The 22338-nt window shown below is 44.8% G+C and overlaps 3 protein-coding genes across 7 annotated transcripts in view; 2 read left to right on the forward strand and 1 right to left on the reverse strand.

Annotated features, from left to right (window-relative positions):
- The window catches only part of cdk17 (cyclin dependent kinase 17), a 34877-nt gene extending 24859 nt beyond the window's left edge, over nucleotides 1–10018 (reverse strand). The window contains exon 1 of the mRNA XM_076051813.1: nucleotides 9694–10018. The gene's annotated coding sequence lies outside the window, so the exon portion shown is untranslated. The remainder of the gene's footprint in view (nucleotides 1–9693) is intronic.
- Nucleotides 10019–10982: 964 nt separating this feature from the next.
- Nucleotides 10983–15022, forward strand: phyh (phytanoyl-CoA 2-hydroxylase). Of its 2 annotated transcripts, XM_076011522.1 has the most exons (9): nucleotides 10987–11134; nucleotides 11610–11659; nucleotides 12354–12464; nucleotides 12540–12708; nucleotides 12861–12942; nucleotides 13082–13263; nucleotides 13368–13517; nucleotides 13705–13839; nucleotides 14475–15022. In XM_076011522.1, the coding sequence occupies exons 1-9, from the start codon at nucleotides 11069–11071 to the stop codon at nucleotides 14526–14528; spliced, it is 999 nt and encodes a 332-aa protein (XP_075867637.1). In that variant the 5' UTR covers nucleotides 10987–11068; the 3' UTR covers nucleotides 14529–15022. The 2 variants fall into 2 exon arrangements, with proteins under 2 accessions (XP_075867638.1, XP_075867637.1); XM_076011523.1 differs by lacking the exon at nucleotides 14475–15022 and having other exon boundaries at nucleotides 10983–11134; nucleotides 13368–13612; nucleotides 13705–13821.
- A 1114-nt stretch (nucleotides 15023–16136) lies between these two features.
- ucmaa (upper zone of growth plate and cartilage matrix associated a) lies at nucleotides 16137–20932 on the forward strand. Of its 4 annotated transcripts, none has more exons than XM_076011732.1 (6): nucleotides 16137–16608; nucleotides 17407–17551; nucleotides 17588–17640; nucleotides 17734–17829; nucleotides 19574–19672; nucleotides 20633–20932. In XM_076011732.1, exons 1-6 carry the CDS (start codon nucleotides 16548–16550, stop codon nucleotides 20719–20721), a joined length of 543 nt encoding a protein of 180 aa, XP_075867847.1. In that variant the 5' UTR covers nucleotides 16137–16547; the 3' UTR covers nucleotides 20722–20932. The 4 variants fall into 4 exon arrangements, with proteins under 4 accessions (XP_075867847.1, XP_075867848.1, XP_075867846.1 ...); XM_076011733.1 differs by having other exon boundaries at nucleotides 17407–17513; nucleotides 17550–17640; XM_076011734.1 differs by having other exon boundaries at nucleotides 16140–16608; nucleotides 17407–17500.
- The last annotated feature ends 1406 nt before the right edge of the window (nucleotides 20933–22338 follow it).

The raw sequence follows: 22338 nt of genomic DNA on the forward strand, positions 1-22338 counted from the left end.
GTCCAAGGAATAGACACAAGAATCATTCAGAGGTTGCTTTTTCTTTTTTTGTTTTTTTTACTCTGTGCCCTAAAGAAACAGAAGAAAAAAAGCTATCATCACGTAACTGTAAACTGTACAATGGGATGACTGTTTGGTTTTCTAAAGAAGGAAACCACATTTCTGCCTCTGCCCTTGGTTTTGGCCTGTCTGACGTTGGTTTTGTAGTATTTATGTTTTTTGGCAATTTTGAAAAAACAAAGAGAAGGAAGCCTGTGAGAGACTGACATGCAATGCTACGGTTCATTTGCTATGGTATACATTTTGATGCCGTATCAGAAAGTAAATTGGACAACAGGATATTTTCCAGTTCGCACCGAACAGTCAGGTGGACTTGCAAAATTCTGCAGTTTGTTGTGAGTTTGTTTGTCAAACGAACCAAACCTCTTCAATAAACCCTTCTGGCCCGAAGTGGCACCGCATCAAGAACTGCTGACGGAGAAGACGAGACAAAAAGTGAAGAAGAACCCTCGATCATCTTTTGATGATGCAGGGCAACCAACGACATGCGCTAGTTTAGGTTGTGTTCATCTACAGTGCCAAGTGCTGTCATACGCTTCTTGCCTTTGGTTCACTTGAGGAGGAGCGAGAGCTGCGTTTTAAGGTGGATCAATGTTGACTTGATGATCCTGAACAGAGTTGGACCTCCCGTTTACACCTCTCCAAAGGAACTGGACTATCGGAGCAAATGACCTAGTTAGGCTGGTTGAAACAGGGCTTGTGTGAACCCTCAGGCATACCTGGAGTCCGGACATTAAACCACCATCGGTTGCACCTGCACGCACTCTATTGATCCAATCGCTTTAAAGAGACACATTAGTAAGATGGAAGAGAGCAGGTATGGTACATTTTCAAACAGCAACGTTTGCGGGTCACTGTGCTCTCTTTCAAGCGCAGAGTAAGCTGAATGGTTGAAAGCTGATAGCGGTAGCGGCAATGCCGGTGATAAAAGGGGATCGGTGCCTGAAGGCGTAGCGCTCAAGTCTCCCGCTTGATCCACATTCCCGCCCTCACCTGCCTTGCGTAATGATCACAGATACAATCAGAGCTTCAAGGGGGCAGAGAAATGAGCCTGGGACCTCCTTGATGCTGTTAACACAACTAAATGGTCCTGATATACCAGCTACTGATCATGGTATGTCGGAGTGGTCACTACACTGGCACTGGAGGCTGCTGGGGACGACCCGGCACCGGCAACATATATGAGATCATTCTGTGTGGCGACTTCAAGATTCCACTAGATTGGAAATGACTGAAAATACATTGTTGACACAGGGAACAATTATCTACCGAAGAAAGACAAACAGGGATTCAGAACTGAAACAACCCAAAACACGAGGAGGAAGGAGGAGAGTGGAGAGTGGAGTTTTAAAATTTCATGGGAATGCAAAGGAATGAAGATAAAGACAGCGGAGAGGAAGGGCAGGCTAGAGGGGAAGATGTTATTTTTAGGCACGAGGACTGCGGTGTCTCCCCGCAGAATACACACACACACACACGCACACAAACAAATGTAAACACAAAACGTGGTGCGCCTCTGCGCCGTCGCCGTCTTGCCACATGACAAACCTGAAAGCCCACAAGGCCACAAAACCATTATTGAAACACCAAGCACACACATAAAGACTCAAACACAGGGGCTTGCCTGCATGCCCAGACACCACAGTGTAATCTGTCTGCAGCCAAAAGGAGGGCATTGAATGAAACAAACTGAAGGGTTGGCTGCAGGTCACAAGTCAGCGCACTTTGCCCCATCCTCCGCTCACAAAACAAGAGGTGCTGCTCGGGGACGGACGATCCTCCGGTCAGACGTCCGGGCCGGCACCGTAATCGAGGCGCACAAAAAAAATCACGTAGGAAAAACAAATGCAAAAACACACGGACGGGCACGCATGGTTGGCACGAAGGTTCGGCAGCATGTGCGCTAAGTCTGCATGCTAGTGACACAAACCTTTGGTGCGTGAGAATGCAAAACACGTCCAAACAACAGGACACGAGGTGTGTTGTTTTTTTGGTTTGGTCTTTGCTCTTCCAGATTTCTGTCGCTGTAGATGAAGACACGTAGTGGCAAAAAGCTGGGAGAATTTAGCAGGGCAGCTAAAGGCAAATTATTTGCTATGGCGTTCACCATTTCATCTTCAGGAATCAATGATATTTAAGTTTTATCGATGTAGCTTGTTGTTAACAAGACAAGGTGGAATGTGATTGAGTGGACGATGATTTGGTCCAAATCATAATCAACATGGCTGCGCTGTAGTGACGATAAGTGACCTGATGTTGTTCGATGAACATGACACCATGCTGATAGACTGATGCTGCAGAATCAGATGATATCTTGCACGATGAAGTTCTTTCAGTCTCGGTAAAGCAAGGTGAAGAGAGGCGGGGAAGGAACTGCAGTTAGCAATAGCCAAGACATGCCAATTAGCTTTTGCACTCCACTGGCGTCAATCGAATCGTACAAATAGCGTCGATCTTCACCGGGGAACAGCCGAGTGAACGCTTTTGAAATTGTGGACATTGCAACAAGTTTGAAGTCTGATCTGTCCAAGTGTTGCTGAATCATTTCACAAAGTAAGGGCAGGAATTAAATCTACTTTTGGCTCCCTGAAGATGAACGTGAGGATCCTCTAACTACCAACCCACTTGGAAACGTCTGTATCGACAAACGATACGGACCTCCTCATCTTACTCTGTGCTGCCTTACACCCACAACAATCAGGGGTTAACCAGGACCAGGAGCGTCTGGCCTGTATGACACACACACACACACACACACACACACACACACACACATACACATACACACACACACACACACACACATACACATACACATATACACACACACACACACACACACACACACACACACACACACACACACACACACACACACACACACACACACACACACACAGAATGGGAAATGCCCTTTAACTCAAGATGGCACTCGAGGACAAACAGTGTCATGGATGTGGCTGCGTTGACTTTAATACACTCTCATTGTGTCAGACAGATGGAGATAGATACATCGGTCCATTTTTAACTCAAAAAGGTTAAAATGTTTGTGGAGGAGCAAGAACGGGAAGGAGATTCACCCACAGTTGCGAGCTTTGGTGGACCCAAGCAACAGCAGCAGCATTTGCCCACACTTGCCTGCACTAAAACAAACGACGGGCCGAGATTTCTGAGGACGGCGGTGGGACAGCGGCCCTGCCTACTGTCACCTCTCCTCCTCCTCCTCCGTGTGCGTTTTACGGCTTTTCCCACGCCCGCCCGCCACTCCTCTTGAGCCTTGTCTCCTAAATCCATCCCCGCTCAGCCTGAGGCCCTGGGGAGCAGGTGTTCGCTGCCGGAGGCGTCCAATTTTGTGTGTGTGAATGTGTGTACGCGCGCAGCATGCACACTTGCATCCGCCTGTGCATGTTAGCCCCATGTGCTGATCCCATTTTCTGACAAAGGTGCTCAACAGGAAGCGCAAATGAAAAAAAAATCTACTGCTTTTTACTCCCCAAAGGATGTGAAAGTTGTTCCCCGCATTTGAACCGTTCTCCGAGGGAGCGGTGCCGCGCTCAGGAATCATTGGATGATCTACATCTCCAAGTCCAACCCTCAATCCTGAGTGCAGGCAGGGAGGCAATGGGTGCCATTTTCATTGTCTTTGGTATGACGAGGCTGAGGATCAAACCCACGACCTCCCAGTCTCAGGGCGGCCAATTTACCACGAAACAACTGACAAAATACATTTGTGATTAAAACAATCTTTTGCTTAATAAGTAGAGGAATGAGAGAAATAAAGTGTACAGGTCAGAGTCTTGAAGCATGTGAAATTTGTCCCTTGAGGAGGCTGTGAGCAGCAGCAGTAACAGCGCTGAACTAAGGAACCACTGGGTGACTTAATGCTGCGCCAAAAAGATACTAAATCAATCAGAGGTATATTATCAGCACCTGGATTGGAATCATAAAACACCTCAATAGGCAATAATCAAGACCGAGGTGAGCGCTAACCTTTTTTTTTTATTGATCCAGTAACAATTCTGATGCCCCATTGCGGATTTGACCATGGGCCATGGTACGAGAAAATGCACTATGCAATTGTCAGCATGTACACACAATGTGATAAAACGCATAAGTGAGGAGAAATCACACAACACCGTCAAGAAACGGACCAGGTGATTCGTGCACAAGGCCTTGACAGACAGGCGAGTTGGAGTTTTTCCAAGCTTCGAGCTGAAAGCCAGACTTTAGTGGGTCATTATTTTTTTTTAAAGCCAAGCTGACTGGGAACTTGAAGGTGGGAGTTGTGCACCATTCAACTTCAAATGGGGTGCACGTGTTGGTACTGAAGGCCACTTGTTTATTGGTACCTCAGAGCATCCAAGTAATCCATTGAATGGAGCTTCTAATTCACTTTTCTCCTGACAGCTTTTCTTTTAGTTTCCATCCCCCTGGCTCGCCCTACCGCCGCCGCCGTCGAGGGCGTCCAACCTGCACCTACGTGGGGTCTCATCCTGCTGTTCGCCAAACAGTCCAGTTCGCTGCCACTATCACCGCTCGTGTGCGAGCGCAGCGTTAATCCGATTAAGCGGGATTTACTGGCGTGTGTGGAAACGCACCCAGTAATACCGTCCTCCGACTAATCTGACCTTTTCGGATAACGATGAATGATACGTTTGCCAACTTGGGACACTTGAAAAACTAGGAGCCGGGACAATGGGACCATTAAGGGGGAGTACCGGGGAAAGGCGGTGATTGAAAAAAGCCTAAAACCTGTTTTCACTGGGGTTCAGGCGCTTCTGGCCAGTGTTACCCGCCAGGTTGGCTGCAGATAAAGGTTGTCACCAAGGCAATGATTAACCCGCCGGGAGGAGGGAGGGATAATTAGAGATTCCTGCTTGAGATTAAAAAGGAAACTTTCTTTTTGTTTCTTTTTTTGCAAGGGGAGGCGTGAGGGAGGTCAATCCGGGCGAGGGCACGGTCCGTTTTTACAATCCCACCGCTTGCAGGTTCAAATCCAATAAACACAACAACCCAACAATCCACAAGAACAAATCTTGAAGGTCCAGCTGCTTGTTTTTGTCATTGTCACAGTTGCAAATGCTGTTCTGGAGAGGCAGGTGGCGAGAGCCAGGTTGGATAGAATGGACTGGGGCAGCAGGATGTTCACCACAGATGACTGCACTTGGCAAAAACACTGCGCCAGGCTTGTCTGTGTGCCAGTTCGGCCGACAGACACAAATCCACCGCGACAACGCCGTCTCTAGAACTGCCGTCTCCGAAACCTTTGGAGATCTTGAGCGACAAACAAGTATTTTCCTGTCCTTTCTTGAGTTGCAAAGTTCCTCAACCCTCTTAGTGTTATTGGTGTCGAGTCTCTGATCTGGCAGGCAGGAGGCGAACAGAAGGCCGGTCGGAATGTCACCTCCAAGAATGTAGCTCGTACTCTATTGAGCTCATTTGATTTTATTACAGTTTTTATGATTGCGGCCTGAGACGTGAAGGCCAGCCGAGGAAACTTCACGGCCCCGTACTGTGTAAAACTTCCCCTTGGCAATGTTTTCCAACAAAAAACACATTTACTTGCCCTGCTTTCAAGGTCAGGTGCGTGAAATGTGTAAAGTCCAACAAAGCATCAAGGCAGATAAAACCGGGTGTTTACAATGGAAGGCTGCAAAGAGAGAGCTAAATATGTGACATCTTAAGACGGCGTACCGCTAAAATCTATTTAAATCCCAACAGTGGCCAGAAAAGTATAAAGTTGTGATACTTTTGTCAAACCTTTCAGGCTATTGCACAGATTATTTTGACATGAGAAATTTTTTGCATCGTTTCATTTGATACAAGCTGCTGATTTAAGGCGTTAGGTCGCGTCTCATCAAGGCCCATATTAGGATTTCATGATCTCTGGGATAAATAACAAATAACTTGAGTTAGGACACTGTAAACAACAAAAACATTTGTAAAACACATTAATTATATTGACAGAGTGTGGAAAATGCATTTGAAAAAATCAGTAAACAGCTTTGGTTAGCAGCGGCGAGCGGAGGGGAAATTAAATGGCACAACATCTCTGTGTTGACATGCTCTAAAGTGTGATAAATATTTCAGCATCGCGACAGTCAAATGAGACCACGGCAGGGAAGGCGCCTTTATGAATGAGCTGCTGGCCTTATTATTGATGCATGCGTGTACTGTTGCTCACCACATACCCAGCTCTTCATAGGAACACTCACAGGGACTAACTATGTTAGGATGCCATGCCCATGGTGCATACTGGATGGGGCATGAAGCCTGCGCATACAGCAATAATGACAGTGTGTGTATGTGTGTATGTGTGTGTGTGTGTGTGTGTGTGTGTGTGTGTGTGTGTGTGTGTGTGTGTGTGAGAGAGACACTGAACTCACTAGACTTTAAATTCCTTGCATAGCTTGCATAGCTCTCCAAAAATCAGCGTATGTGCGACAGCGTCTTTGGACGATACCAAATGTTGTTGTGTAATAAGTGTGTGTGCGTGAATTTGTGCGCGTGTTCCGGCTGATTGTGTTCAATCTAAAGCCCTACAATAAGCCAGACTTCTAAAATAAGCCCAATAATTGCTACTTCAGCGACATGATGCCCACCCTGTGTCAGCGTGTCGTCGGGAAGTTGTTTCCTCATCATTCTCAGTAGCTGCTGACGAATCCGCCTTTCAGATAAGGCTGCATTTATTTTCCTTTATTTTGGAACGACTCCAGAATGCATACGGAGAAAACAGAAATGTCGGTATTCGTGCGAAAGCATCAATGCGTGCGCGTGCAGACAAAACACAGAGAGTAAACACTGTGCGATGTGATGATATAAACAGCCAGACAGAGACACATGCGCGCACTCTCATAGAAGAGGTTCTAGACGTAAGCTCACACACACACACACACACACACACACACACACACACACACACACACACACACACACACACACACACACACACACACACACACACACACACACACACACACACACACCTCCCCGTTCAATAAAACACTGCACGAGTGTGAGTTATATAAACCAGACAGAAGTAGGGAGAGGGCGAGCTGGCTGGCCAGGTTGTCAATAGCAACAGCGTTTCAGGAGGAGGCCAAGCCTCGGTGTGCGCGCTCCGTGCACGCCCCAAAGTATGATGGGATATCCCCCCCGAGCGCTTCACGCCAGGACGATTGATTTTGCCCGCCGTTGTACAGAAACGTCTGGAAAAAACAAAAATTGCATTCTTTTGTGATCAACTCACTTCATTAAATATTTCAAGCTCTCAACGTGTGTTTTGCATGGCTAGCAGCATAGATGACCAAACGGGAGCTGCCAGTAAAATGCAGTTGTGTCCACGACAGCACGTTTAAATCGTGCAGCGCGTTTGGTCGACATGTGATCACAGTTTTTAGGGTTCATTTCAGCACTTTTAGCCATTTAAAAAAGCGACCAACATTAGCCGCCGTCACCTCCACCAAGCGCAAAACGGCAGAGCGACGACGTAATCTCGTGCAGATTTGCCGCGCCACCGCACTGGAGTGCACTGCACTTCAGTGTGTTGCTTTGTTTTGTTTTTGTTGCTTTTTTTTTTGTTTGGCTTGAGATAGCAACTATCTCGAAAAAATATCTCGCCAACATAAACTTTCAGCGTCGGATGGATGCGGTGGCCAGTGCTCCGGTTTCACCCAGCATTCCTCCACATCGGGGTGGTGGTGGTGGTGGTGGTGGGGGGGGGGGGAGGCTCTGGCCTCAGACACAGCGAGCAGCTGCAGCAACGCCGTCGGAACACTGGAAGCGACAGCGTCCTCCTCCCGCTGCCCGTTGCATCAGTCGCCTCGCCGCCAACAAGCATCCTCTCCGCTGCCTCTCTGGGCTCTAACAGGAGCTGAGCGGCGCTCTGGTGATGTCACAAAGCCGAGGCTGCTGAAGCCGAAGCTGAAGCTGAAGCCGAAGCGGCTCTTTCACTGGAGAACAAACTGTTTCCTGGCCTGCGCGCTTTGTGACCGAGCAGCAGACCGAGCTGAACTGTATTGAACTGATTTCTTAAAACACACACACACACACACACACACACACACACACACACACACACACACACACACACACACACACACACACACACACACACACAATTAACAGCATGTGAGAGGATGAAATCAATCTGCCCTACAAACTGACGACTCCTCAGTAACCGCAGGAGGCGTGGGGGTCGGGGGTGCCGACTTCAATCCGCTTCTGCTGGCACGCTGTCACACTCTGTGACAGGACGGCTTTTTTTTTCTTCAGCCAGTAGCCAACGCTCACTCGAGGGAGCCGTCACATGGCGCCACCGCCGTCTCAAAGCGAAACCAATCACGCAACTCGGAAGTCAACTGGGCCACGGGACGAGTTGCGTCTCAGTGAGCCCAGTGACCTGTGTCACATTGCGAGTGCCTCTGTGTGGGTGTGTGGGTGTGTGTGTGTGTGTGTGTGCGTGCGCGCTAGTGCACGTATTCACTGTAATGCATCTGTGCTCCCGCTGTAGGCGACGTGATGCGGAGGCCGATCAATGCAAACGCTGCTGTATAGACAGTGAGAAGGACTGTCCGGGTAATTAGTTTGTCCTCTGGGGGGGTTTGGAGGCCGTATCATCTCACAGCCAAACAGCCTAGATTAGGATGTGGGTCAATAAACACACACACACACACACACACACACGAACGAACGAGCGTCCAGTTGTTCCAGATGCAGAAGAGTGGAAGTAAATCCAGGTCAGGCAGGAAGTGGCAAAGACCCTAAATGCATGACTGATCAATATATCCACTTAGCATCCACTCACAGCCTCACTGTGAAATCCTGATGGCCATCCAAAACTATTCAAGTTTCTAAAGCCGATTAAAACCCAATTGACGAATTGACTGACATTTTTTAGTAAATGACAGTCAAGACTCTTTTTGTTCGGCCAACAATTGTTCCACTGGTATTCCAACAGTTTCCAGGGTGATGATGAATGATGGATGGCGCTGCTTCTCTCTCAGCAAAGACGTAACGACGGCCACGTTAAAACGGAAAGATCAGCAAGTAGCCGCGTTAAACACGAGAGGATACTCTGCATTCTCTGTTTGTGTAGAATATCAACGCAACGTTCATCACAAACCACAAAATAAATAAATAAAATAAAATAAAAATAAATCCGAAAACGGCAGCAAGGTGGGCTGTGCAGGCTCTGTTCTTACAGATCAGCACGATATTTTCACGTTGGTCGTAAACATCACAGGTTTTTTTCTTGTTTCCCTCGAGTTTTCACAATAATGTTCCTCTAAAAAATTTACAGCCGGGGTTCCTGTTGCTGGGTGGTAGCCAGGCTGCCAAAACGTTATGTTGTGTAAACAAACTCAAATATTTAGTCTTGATCTGCAAAATGAGAGGTTTTCATTTTCATTTCTTTTTTTGAAACGTGGGTGGTAGACATTCAGGATATAAGCGACTGGAAAAACAAACAAACAATTTTAACGCGTTATGTGCTGCAAAATTGGAGACCTCGCTGTCATTCCCACACAACGCCGCCCTACCTTCGTCTTTCGAAGCCGAATGAAACACAACGCCACGGGGTCCATTGTCGGACGCGTCGCTTATTGTTTTGCTTTGTGAGCTGCGCGAATTTACCTGAAAAATGGTGAAGTCGGTCGTTTGGAGCCGACTCTCCGGGGCAGCGAGGCTCGGCAAGCCCTCCGCCGCTTTATCCGCCCACCACTGGAGCGGCGACGAGTAGCTCCGTCGCCTCGGGACGTTCCGACACAGAAGAAACTATCCTCCGGCAGACGCGAGTAATCTGCGAGGGCTTGTGACGGCGAGGGCGGGGGGGCGGGGGGGGATTAGGCGCAGGAGCCCCCGAAATACCGTTTATGGGGCGGCGAGCGCAGTTTGAACAGTCAGGAGGATGGTCCGCTGTCGACACAGCAAGACGAGGAGGAGCGCAAGCTAGCTGCCATCAAGTGACGCAAGGACAACAATATCGGGATTTCCTGCTCGCTTTCAAAATAAGATCCTCCCCGGATGCAAACAATTGCTTTCAAAAGAAACACACAGTATTGCATCGTAACATGTTGAAAATGGCAAATTTGGTTCGCCTATTTGCAAACTACACAAAACTGGTCGGAATAGAAGGCAGGCGGACAGAAATAGCTGAGTAACAAACTGAGGAAATAACAATAAATATGATGTTTAGCTTCTTATTTAAAATAAATAAATAAATCAGAAAACCATATCAAATTATGAAGGCAATACAAAAAATGATATGCTTTCGGTGTTCGATTTGTAATTTCCCCCAGATTATACAATACGAACCATAGCTATTCGTTTTTTTGTTTTGTTTTTTGTTTTGTTTTTTGCAGAGACACTCACGGAAATTTCGAAAATTGCAAGTAATATCTTCAACAGCGGAGCAGGTTTGAGTAACCACACGACGTCGATTTTTAAATCAATTCAATTAAAAAAAAGAAAAAAAAAAGAAAGAAAAAAGGCCACATTTTGTGCAATGTTGCATTCTCAGAGAAACTCGATGAATAGGACCAAAGTTCTATTATTGATTTTTTTTTTTTTTTTTTTAATTCTGTGGCTCCCTCTGTCGGATAAATGCTGTAATAACAACAACGAAAATGATGGAGGGAATCGCACAAGAGTAGTCAACAATTATTGTTTTCCTTGAAGTAATTACAGTAATTTCACATTTAATCATAAAGTATAGGTTATGCGATATTTGAATGCTATTTGAAGCCTATATTGTATAATAACATCGCATATGGTCATAAAAACAAAATAATGTAAAAGTACCATTATTTAGATTATGTAAAGAAAATAAAGTGGGTCCGTATGGAGTAAGATCCGCCCATACATGAGCCAACACAGCCCAGTAGTGACTGTAACTGAGTGTGACCTTGTTGTTATCGCCGGTGCTCTCTGCCCTCCAGTCAGTCACGCTGTCGATGCGCTCAGCCCTGCGGACCGCATCACAACTGTCCAAGCCAACCTGACAGGAGAGATGTCTCGGGCTACGGAAAGGCTCCGGGTTATCATCAATCACCTTGATCGACCACCGGCCGCAATCGTATCCTCTTTACATTTTTTCTCTCTTGCCGATCGTTTGCACCTCCGTGTGTTCCTTGCGAGGGGCGCATCATTTCCGAGCGGCGCCGCTAGACGGGGTCGGCAGCTCCGATGCTAAGCTAGGCCGGGGTCGCGCTTCGGACCGCAGGCCACTGGAACAAGGTGGAGTAATACACGAGCAATTAACGAGTCATGAGTTTGCTGTTATACCGTGTTCGCAAATTCGTCTCTCAAATCGCTTGGAAAGTCTTTCCACACGGGGAATTTACTGTACACCCCGAATACAGTTGGTCGCTGTCGCAAAACCTGAATTGCAAACGTGCCTGTTAGCTGCTGTACTTTGTATTTAACCTGTCGTTCACTAACGAGGGGTCTATTCTGCATTAAATTCAGTACATAGAGTCCTGGAGAAAGCAAACAAAGAAAGAGTGAATTTTATTTTTGATTTTATGTGTTGTTTCCTTGACTTGCCTCAGTCAGCTGCACCAACCTCAGCGGCAACCTTTCAACCCTCTCAGAGACTCAGGTGGGGTTTATTTTTATTTATTTATTTTTACCATTAAAGTTTTTTATTTTTATTTTTAAATGGGTTGATTGAAAGCTCTTGCTTCAGATTACGTGACGCATGTTTCATGTTTACCTTTGGCACGGTTTCGCCGGTGCTGTTAGTTGACCTACTTTCAGGGCCTCCTCCCCAGTTTAGTGTATGCGGTCATGTTTGTATAGACGAAACAGACAAGCTTCAAGGTTTGCTTTGGACTGCAGCTTATAGATAAATCATGATCGCAGATATGTTTTGGTGTGGAGGCAGACAATAATGACACAGCCTTCCAGCCTAACTGGTTTGGTTGGTATTAAAGTTGGCATAATATCACTATTGTTACTGTTATCATCATCATCATCATCACCATTACCATCATCATCATCATCATCATCATCATCATCACCATCATCACCATCACCATCACCATCATCATCATCATCATGCTCCTCCTCACCATCGTCAAATCTTTGTGATGTCCCAGGTTTATTCAATCACCTCAACCCTCTTTTAAAGTCTCACTCTCACCTTGGTGTTGTCTGCAACACAAGGGAGGCTGTGTTTACTTGTATTTACTTCTTTGCTCGCTCTCTGTGTTTTGAAGTTTTTAGAGTAACTGGGTTTGCAAGTCTGCTCCATGATGATAAACTATTGAATATTTGTTGATCTATTTTGGCAGATATACGTTTGACAGTGACGTGCTGACCCCAGAGCAGCGGCTCTTCTATGAGCAGAATGGCTTCCTCCTTATCAAAAATCTGGTGTCTGATGAGGACATTGACAGATTCAGGTGACCGCCTAGAAATGTCATGTATTTTTTTGCCTGGGTATGGGGTGCTTAGCGCGATCTGCGTGTGTTCCACAGGAAGGAGTTTGAGCACATCTGCCGACGGGAAGTGAAGGTTCCCGGCCTGGTGGTGATGAGAGACTTGGCCATCCTCAATTCAGAGTTTGTCCCCGACCAGAAAGCCGTCTCCAAACTGCAGGACTTCCAGGAAGATCCGGAACTGTTCCGGTACTGCGCTTTGCCACAGGTACGGAGCTCACCGAGACGGACACGTTATTGAACAGTAATGCAAGTTTTCCCGAGGGGTGTGGTCGATCATTTCATCCCAGGTTTGTGTTACGGGGCACACGGCTTCAGTTTTGTAATAGATTCCAACCTGATTCCCTGCTGTCCTTTTAGATTGTGAAGTATGTGGAGTGCTTCACTGGACCCAACATCATGGCCATGCACACAATGTTGATCAACAAGCCCCCTGATGCAGGTATTCTACAAATAAAAACACATTTCCATGAGTTCTTTCAGAAAAAAAATCTAAATGCAGTTGTGATATTTTTGTAATTCTCTTGCATCGCCACCAGGGCGGAAAACAGCAGCGTTTCATTCCTTTCTCCTCGTCTCAGGCAAAAAGACGTCTCGGCACCCAATGCACCAGGACCTGCACTACTTCCCCTTCCGTCCAGCAGACAAGATCGTCTGCGCCTGGACCGCCATGGAGAAGGTGAACAGGCAGAACGGCTGCCTGGTTGTGCTGCCGGGAACCCACACCGGCACCCTGCAGGAGCACGACTACCCCGACTGGGAGGTAGAAACCCCGCCGGACACCCTGGAACGATAGCCTCCTAAAAAAAACACCAGTCTTCACTTCACAAAACCATTTAAACACCGACGTGACATGTTGGTTCTCAGGGTGGCGTGAACAAGATGTACCACGGACTGCGCGACTATGACCCGGAACACCCTCGGGTGCACCTGGAGATGGAGAAGGGCGACACCGTCTTCTTTCACCCTCTGCTGATCCACGGCTCTGGCATGAACCGAACACAGGGCTTCCGCAAGGTGCGGTCGCACCCGCAATCCATCAGCTGTTTGCAGAGGCTTCTGCCATGTTGGTGGCTGTAATAGCTTTTGTGTGTGTGTGTGTGTGTGTGTGTGTGTGTGTGTGTGTGTGTGTGTGTGTGTGTGTGTGTGCGTGCGTGCGTGCGTGCGTGCGTGTGTGCGTGCGTGCATGCGTGCGTGCGTGCAGGCCATCTCCTGCCACTACTCGAGCACCGACTGCTTCTACATCGACGTGAAGGGAACCACGCAGGAAAATATTGAGAAAGAGGTCGCTGATGTCATAACAAGGAAGTACACGGATGACATCAAAATCAACTTCCAGGTCAGGTCATAACTTTTATGTTTGTATCTCTTAATAAGCCTCCTGAGCGGCTCATTTAAAATGAGCAAAACGCAAACTACAGGGAAACACAAGCTTTGGTAGCTACATATCCTACAAACAGAGGAAAACATCTTAAAGCACCAGACTGTTATTTCCTTTGCCACTCTCATAATTACTAACCTTCTACCTGACAAATGTCCTGTCTGCACTCGTACAACGACCTCACTTGACAGTCACTTTGTTAACGTTCAGGACATAAAGCAATAAAAGCAAATAGAGCCTCTTCAAAGGTGGGAGAGAGAGAGCCTCTCTCTTTATTTTAGTTAGAAGCAGAATCGATTTTTGGCAACGTGTAATTTTTTTTCTCCTGCAATCATTTAAGATTGGAGTAAAGTTTGACTATCGGCAATATTTTCCCCAAAAACATTCCACAAATCAGTTTCTGCAAAGCTGCTCCAGGTCAGTGAAAGGCAGAGACGAACGGCCTTTATCAGCAGGTGACCCTTCCACGTCAGCAGAGCGATAAACTGCAGGGCCGTGACAGATAACTAGTAGGAGGAGAGGGAAGGTGGTCACACGTTTTGTTGAGACGCCCCTTTCAGTTTTGTGTGTTTGTTTGTTTGCTTCCTCCACAGGACTCCTGGGCTTTCCGAGGCCGCCTGGTGCAAGGAGAGAGGATTTCCATGTGACGGAGAAGAAGGGGGAGGAGGAGACCAACAACTGAGCAATTACCTGTTTTAACATTTAGAAACTGAAAGTGTATTTTTTGAAAAACTCTCAGGTCCACGTAACATTATGGCCTATAACGTAGCGTGTCTTTGTAATAATGGGTGAAGTAACTAATTCTAGTTCTAAGTGAATCATGAATTATTCTACAGCCTGCCAGTGACCATGTGGCAATAGCACTAACCATAACACTGCTACAGCGTGATTGTGTAACAAGCTTTGATAAGGAAGTAAGATTGTGGAAGGTGTGCAGAGGGAGGTTATCAGAGACGTTATGTGTGTGTGTGTGTATGTGTGTGTCAGTGTGTGTCAGTGTGTGTGCCAGCTCTTGCCTTAAAAAGATGTTAATCAGTGTTGATTCTTTGGTTTGTTTATGTTATTACTTTCAGGAATCATCCTGTAACAAAATGTTTTCAAATGCATTGATATGATGAAAAATAAAAAGTTGACAACAGCGCTCTGCGACTTAGTTTGATATCCTCAAAAGCTTCGTGCTTTAAACGCTGCAGTTTTAGTGCACATTTAAACAGTTAGAGTCAAGAACTTAGTGGTCCCTGCCTCTGGAGACCTTTAGGCAAAAACAACATGGCGATCATCTGGAACGCTGTTGCTTTCAGTATTATGACTGTTAACCTAATTTATAATAACAAGATGGCTGAAATCAGGATGTGTTGCCACTAAAAAAAATGTAGAGAATGGGCACCATCAGTTGATGTCTTGATGGAGTGCAAAGTTATTTCTACAGTTTTGAGACTTTGTCGGAAATCCAGAGAAGCACTTTTCAGCTCTGCAGAGGCACAGGAAATATTAAAAAAAAACAAACACCGGAGCTTTGTTGTCAAAGACTGCAGTACTGGGCACACGTATTATTGCACAAGCACACTTACACACACAGACACACAGACGTGCACGCACTCATTGCACAATAAATGACACGCAGGTCTACCTGCAGGCCAGCAGCTGAACTGTTTTTCTGAGCGGGGAGGACATTTCACTCTGCCCAGTTTCCATTCCGAGTGAACTGAAAACACATTTCACTGCTTAATGTCAAACTAAGTCAAGAAACAGAGGGAAAAAAATCAAATCCACCATGACTCATGAACTCTTCTTGTCTCATCAAGATAAAGAATTAAAAAAAAAAACCTGCAGCATAACGGCATTAATTACAGTCTAGCACGCGGCAGGATCTTAAACAACAAGAGCTTTCATACCTGGTGGGATAATGACAGGGTCCGGGGCCATGCTGCGTCTGTACCACCTGCATGGTGTGTGTGTGTCTACATGGGACTCGCACATCACTCATTCTTTAGGCAGTGGCCGTAGGCCATAGAGAAGAAAAATACAGAGATGGAAAAACAACAGCTGGAGCATAAAAAGCAGTAATATCTCAATAACTATGCTTTTAATATCAGATGTTTATGTAAAAATACAGGAGGCATTCCACAAGGGCAGCTGCTTTGAACTTCATTAAACTCATCATCATCATCATCATCATCATCATCATCATCATCATCATCCATCATCATCATCATCATCATCCAAAATTGCTGGTCTCAAATGTGATAACCTGCTCCAGACTCTGGTCCAGACAGAGGTCATGATAGCTACATGAGGTTAACAGCTAAAAGAAACAAAAGAATTGCATTAATCAGACTCAGGAAACTTTTTCGAGAGCAGGCGGAGGCCAGAACGGACCAATAGTGTGAGCCAATAAGGGGGACGGCAGCTCATTACCACCTAATGAGGTGATAGTGAACACTCAGTAAACAGTGGTTCTGATTCTGAACCATCGCTCCTCCTTTTGTTCCCTTTTTTCAACTTCTCTTCTTCTCACCGCCAGAAAAGTCAAAATTCCAGCTGCCTCCCTCCCTCCTTACTTTTCCACTCTCTCCTCCCACCTCTCCTCCCTCATCCTTTTTCCCCCCGTTACCCAGCTCCACTCCAACTCAGTCGAGCACGGGCTCTCGTCCTCCCTCTTCAAGATGTCCCAGACTCGGGTCGCGTTGGTTCCGCTGCTCGCCGCCGCCCTCCTCTTCCTCACCTGTGAGTACCTGTTCTGGGTGGGAGCCAGCGGGGGGAGGAGGGGTGGTTTTGTTGGATTGTTGTCCTTCCTGGGGAGGGGATGGGTGGGAGGAATATACCTGGACATGAAGTAGCATCTCGCTTTGGGTGGGTTGCCTTTAATGTCAATTTAATTGAAGTTAGTTCAAAATGAATTCTCCATTTAATCAAATCCACTTTAAAAAAAATATGTATAATTTCTTGCAAAACAACTTATGAGACAAAAATTGCTCTGCATTACTTGCAAATAACCTCTGGTTAAAATGATGATTAATATTGTCAAATAAGATTTCAGTGCATGGAGCAAAAAAAAAAAAAAAAAATCGACAGTATGATGAGAAAATGTTCCACTCATTCCAGTTCTTTTTTCACGGCAAGGCAGGCTTTGGCTCGTTAAAATTAAAGTCAAGATCCCTGTATACAACACTTTTTCTTGATAATTCTGATTCATCTGGTATCAGCATATCAGATGAATCAAAAAATATACTTCTATAAATCTCCGAAATAAGGTTTGCCAGGAAAAAAAAAATCCAACAGACGGTTGAGCTTCTATATTTGGGAACCACACTGTTTCCCAGAATGCTTTATCTGATAGGACTCTCACTTCAGGCCATTTGCTTATCTTTCCTGGCACAAAAAACAATCGGTCTCTGTATTGAAATGTGGGCGGCTCCTTATTAAAGCTATGACTCTTTTCTTTTTTAAAAGCACTTGTTGGGTTCTTGGCCTCATCTTACAATTTTGCTAATTTGTCTGCATGTTAACTCTTTTTTATTGCAGTTTACAGTGGGGTTGACGGTGTTGCAGTGCGTGCCGACCGCAGTGGTGACAATAAAGGAGACCAGAGAGAAGACCAGAGAGGAGACCACAGAGCAGGAGACCACAGAGGAGACCAGAGAGAAGACCACAGAGGAGACCACAGGGCAGGAGACCACAGAGGAGACCACAGAGCAGAACACAGAGGAGACCACAGAGCAGAACACAGAGGAGACGACAGAGCAGACCGTGCCAAAGGTGAAAACCTCTCCTCTCTCTATTTCCCCACTGGTCCACCTCTGTGTGCACCTCTCACATCAAACCCTTGGCCTCTTGGTGTCTGACCTGTAGGTGCGCTGAAGCAGGTGTTCATGCCCGAGTCGGACGCCTCCAACTTTTTCAAACGCCGCAGCCGCCGCTCAGCCTACTACTACGCCGAGGCCCAAGGTACAAACAAACCCCTGCTTGGTCCTTCCTGTTGCAAACAGGAGAAAGGTTATTTAGATTTGCCAGTTTTGCCACAGCCTGAACTTCTGCATCTAGCTTCTCTTTTTTGCGCCCCAAAGTCAAATGAAACGAAACAAAACTGTATATATAAGATTAGTTTGTTCTGGATCCGATCTGAAAAAGGTGAACTTTTGACATATTTGCCATTTCCCCTTTGCATTTCAACCTACCTTTTTTTTTTCGCTGGTGGAAAACTCATCAGATCGACTCCAGAGACAGAGTTCCGCCCATCAGAGCACTAAAGGGGCCGCTGGCACACATTCCTGGAAAAAACACTGAAGTCACCCCACACAGTCTACGTGACAGGCAGTTTTTATTGCCAGATACATACATACATATATATATATATATATATATATATATGTATATATATATATATATATATATATATATATATATATATGTATATATACATATATATATATATATATATACATATATATATATATATATATATATATATATATATATACATACATATATATATATATATATGTATGTATATATATATATATATATATACATACATATATATATATATATATATATATATATATATATATATATATATATATATATATATATATATATATATATATATATATATTGAAGTTTATAGGATTTACAGAAAGTGTGCAATAATTATTTAAACAAAATTAGGCAGGTGCATAAACTTGGGCACCCCTGTTGTTTTATTAATTATTTGAATATCTTTAGCACTAATTATTGGAACACCAAATTAGTTTGGTAAGCTCATTGACCCCTGACCTACATACACAGGTGAAGTCAATCATGAGAAAGGGTATTTAAAGTGGCCAATTGCAAGTTGTTCTCCTCTTTGCATCTTCTCTGAAAAGTGGCAACGTGGGAGCCTCAAAACAACTGTCAAATGACCTGAAAACAAAGATTGTTCAACATCATGGTTTAGGGGAAGGATACAAAAAGCTAGGGCAGAGGCAGAGGCAAAGGATGGTGAGAACAGTCAACTCAACCCACAGACCTGACACTGACTGAACTGGAGATGTTTTGTAAAGAAGAATGGTCCAAAATACCTTCAACCAGAATCCAGACCCTCATTGGAATTTATTGGAAGCGTTTAGAGGCTGTTATTTCTGCAAAAGGAGGATCTACTAAATACTGATGTAATTTTTCTGTTGGGGTGCCCAAATGTATGCACCTGCCTAATTTTGTTTAAATAATTGTTGCACACTTTCTGTAAATCCTATAAACTTAATTTCACTTCTCAAATATCACTGTTTGTCTGCTAAATGATATATTTAACTGAAATTGCTGATCCGAACAACAAATGATTTATAAAGGAAAATCTTGAAAATGATCAGGGGTGCCCAAACTTTTTCATACCACTGTATATATACAGCATTATGTACAGGCAGTTGTCCATAATTTGAATTCATTTACTGTGTTATTTAAACCACAGTAAATTATTATTACTGTTACTGTTAAAATATTTGCAGATATAGAATTTTTTTGCAAATGCATGAAGGTTGTTCCGCCATGAGCAGAAATTTACTGAGTGAAGAGGAGACGATAAGAAAGAAACAATGGATATGTCAAACAGAAACAGAAAAAAAATACGGAAGGATTAGAAAACCTCACCTGAGGGAGCGCACGAGGTCTGAGGTGTTCCAGAATATGTAAATGTAGACTTCTGTCATCCCTGCAGCTGAGCTGAGGTTCCGGCTTGCTGAAAATGAGCGGAGGAAGGCGTACAACGCGGAGCAAAGGAGCGAGTTTGAGAACTACGTGGAGGAGGAACGAGATGGTGAGAGCGCCGTGAAGCTGCTCTTACTGTCCATAGGATGACATGACGTTCTGAGGACCTTCCGCCTTTAAAACCATTAACCTCCGCTGACAATGAGATGTCTACGTCCATTTCAGCAAAATCAGAGTCTGGAGACATTTTAGAAGAAAAAAAAACAACCGAAAGCCAGTTTTGCCAATTTTTGTGGTGAAGTTTAAAAGTTGCAATTAATCTCGAGGATAAAAGCTCATTCAAGGCGCTCTGGCTCTGCTCGCATGATTGAACTTCATGGCACAGCGCCTGAGACGCCACACAGAAGCAAAGTGTCCATTTGTGGTCGACTCCAAGCTGACAAGTCCTGCGTCTGGTCGTCTGCTCCGCTGCAATATAGTCACTGGGACTGTTTCCATACCAGGAGCTGCAAACCAAAGAGACGCAACTTGGCTTTTATGGGTCAGATAAACTGGGAGTGCTAATTAAACACACAATTTTGTCCACATTTAGAATTTTGGCACTTTTGTTTTAGTTTATTTTGAATCAAGCTGGGCTAAATGAGAGGTTTGGTAATGAAGTGAAGTCCTGGGAGCAGAAGCCATGATGATATTATGGATACAAAGTCGGCGGTGACAGGTTGATGTAGGCTGGTGAAAGTAATTTATTAGTCCTGGGCTGAAAAATGATGAATAAATGAAACTTGATAATTCATTGAGGAAAGTGGCGCCTCTGTGACTGCGTCCCTTTTCCAGCTAGTTAAGGGAAACAACACAATAATTTTGTTCATTAAAAAACAATCTATTCTTCTTGAAGAAAAGAGGAGGGAAACTGAAAGAGGAAAGGCCAAGATCACTACCGCCACCTTGGGACCAGAGGCTGTAACTTTTACCACAGCGTTCAGACAAACGTGTTGTTTCGCTTCATTTTATGGTGCTAAATATGATGCGTTTTTTTTTGTTTTTGTTTTTTTCCGCTTTCCATCCACAGAGCAGAGCGAGAGGACGAGGGAGAGTCATGAGCAGGTGCGGGAGTACCACTACGACGGACTCTACCCTCGCTACTACTGGTTCCACTGAGCCTGGACGACCATAAAAGACCTCAGAACAATTATTCACTCTGAGGAGCCGGTGCTAAAACCATGTATGGATTTTTTTTTTTTTTTATCTTCAATGCTTTAACATTCTGTATCTTGACCACAGCCTGGATTAAGCAATTTAATCCATCAATTTTTTTGTTACCATGCAAGCTCAGCTTTATTGAATTAAAAGGACAAACACATACATTTTATACCCTTGTTTTCTGTGCCTTACTTTTAAATACAAGCCACAAATGGAGCCGCAACGTGACCTGAAGTCTTCCTTTGTGAAATAAAAGGCCAATTTAGTCCTTTTCAATGACGACCAGACCTCTGATGTTTTTGGTCTCACGCCAGCACCGTCTGGTATTTGGGAGATTTTAGGTTCAGTGAGTCGATGTGGGAGTGAGGAGGGGATGTGAGTCGCAGATCCGACTGAAGAGAATTCCACATTCAGCAGCGGAAATATTAGGTGCTTACTCAAGGAGATGTGGAGAAGAATATAAAGAGAGGATAAATTATACTTTCAAAGTGACCTGGATAGGTTTAACCTTTTCTCTTCTTTTTTTGAATCACACTTATGGTAAGAGACAAATGAGAACGGTTGTGCTTTCAACTTTCAGCTTTTATAGTGTTTGGGTTGGAAACAGGAGCAGAGTGGATGCCAACAAGTGTCAGTCAGTGGGAAGTTGAGGAGGAAGAGGAGAAGTACATTAAGGCTTCAGTTTCTGAGGAGCAACAGTCTAGATTTTAGGAAAGGGATTCAAGAATAATACTTTAAAAATATGAGCTGCAAAATACTGCTTAATATTCATTTTATTTTGAATAATTGCATTTCCCAGGGAAGGTAGGATACTTCAAAAAAAAAAAAATCAATAATTTTCACAACAGTTCACAACCGTTTCAGACATAGGACCCTCACACAGGGGCTTCACAGACATGAAAGAAAAATAAAACAAACAAAAAACGCACACAACAAACCCAAGACAGAAACTGCGGGCAGTCGGGTATAGAAGCGGTAGATTCATCACACTCAGGAAGAACAGAAAAAAACACATTATCCCTGGTCCTCCAACCCTTCATCCAACACTCAAAATTCAAAACTTGAGCCCATCTCCTGTCAAAAATATCCATAGTCATCTGTAGAGTTGCAGCCAATCTTTCTATCATGTAAACACTCTTCAGTCTCTGCCTCCATTGAAGATGAGACTGAAATTTTCTTTCTAATCAATGAAAGAATTCTTAATGCTCATCTAAATTATATTGATCTTTAGGTATGCCACCATTTCGCCAACATAGTGCCACAGTGGGATCTCGAAATGAGAAACTGAGCATTAAAATACCTGTCATGTGCCGCAGTGATTAGCTGCGTGTGTGTGTGTGTCAGGTGTGTTGTGTCCTGTGATGTGCGTCAGGTGTTACAGGTGTGCCTGGATGATGCCACACGGCTGGTGCCAATCTACAATCGGGAGAGGTGGATAAAAGCAGTGACACTGAGTTGGGTGATCAGCCTCACGTGGGCCGCACGGTGCCCAGGTCTGAGTTAAACCCGCGATCCCAGACTGAGGGTGGACATTCTGTTTCCCACTATCATCATAGCCTTCAACATGGACTCTGG

This window comes from Nelusetta ayraudi, unplaced genomic scaffold (assembly GCF_046127955.1).
Source record: "Nelusetta ayraudi isolate G7.1 ecotype Tasmania unplaced genomic scaffold, CSIRO-AGI_Nayr_v1 ptg000135l, whole genome shotgun sequence".
Lineage (NCBI taxonomy): Eukaryota > Metazoa > Chordata > Actinopteri > Tetraodontiformes > Monacanthidae > Nelusetta > Nelusetta ayraudi.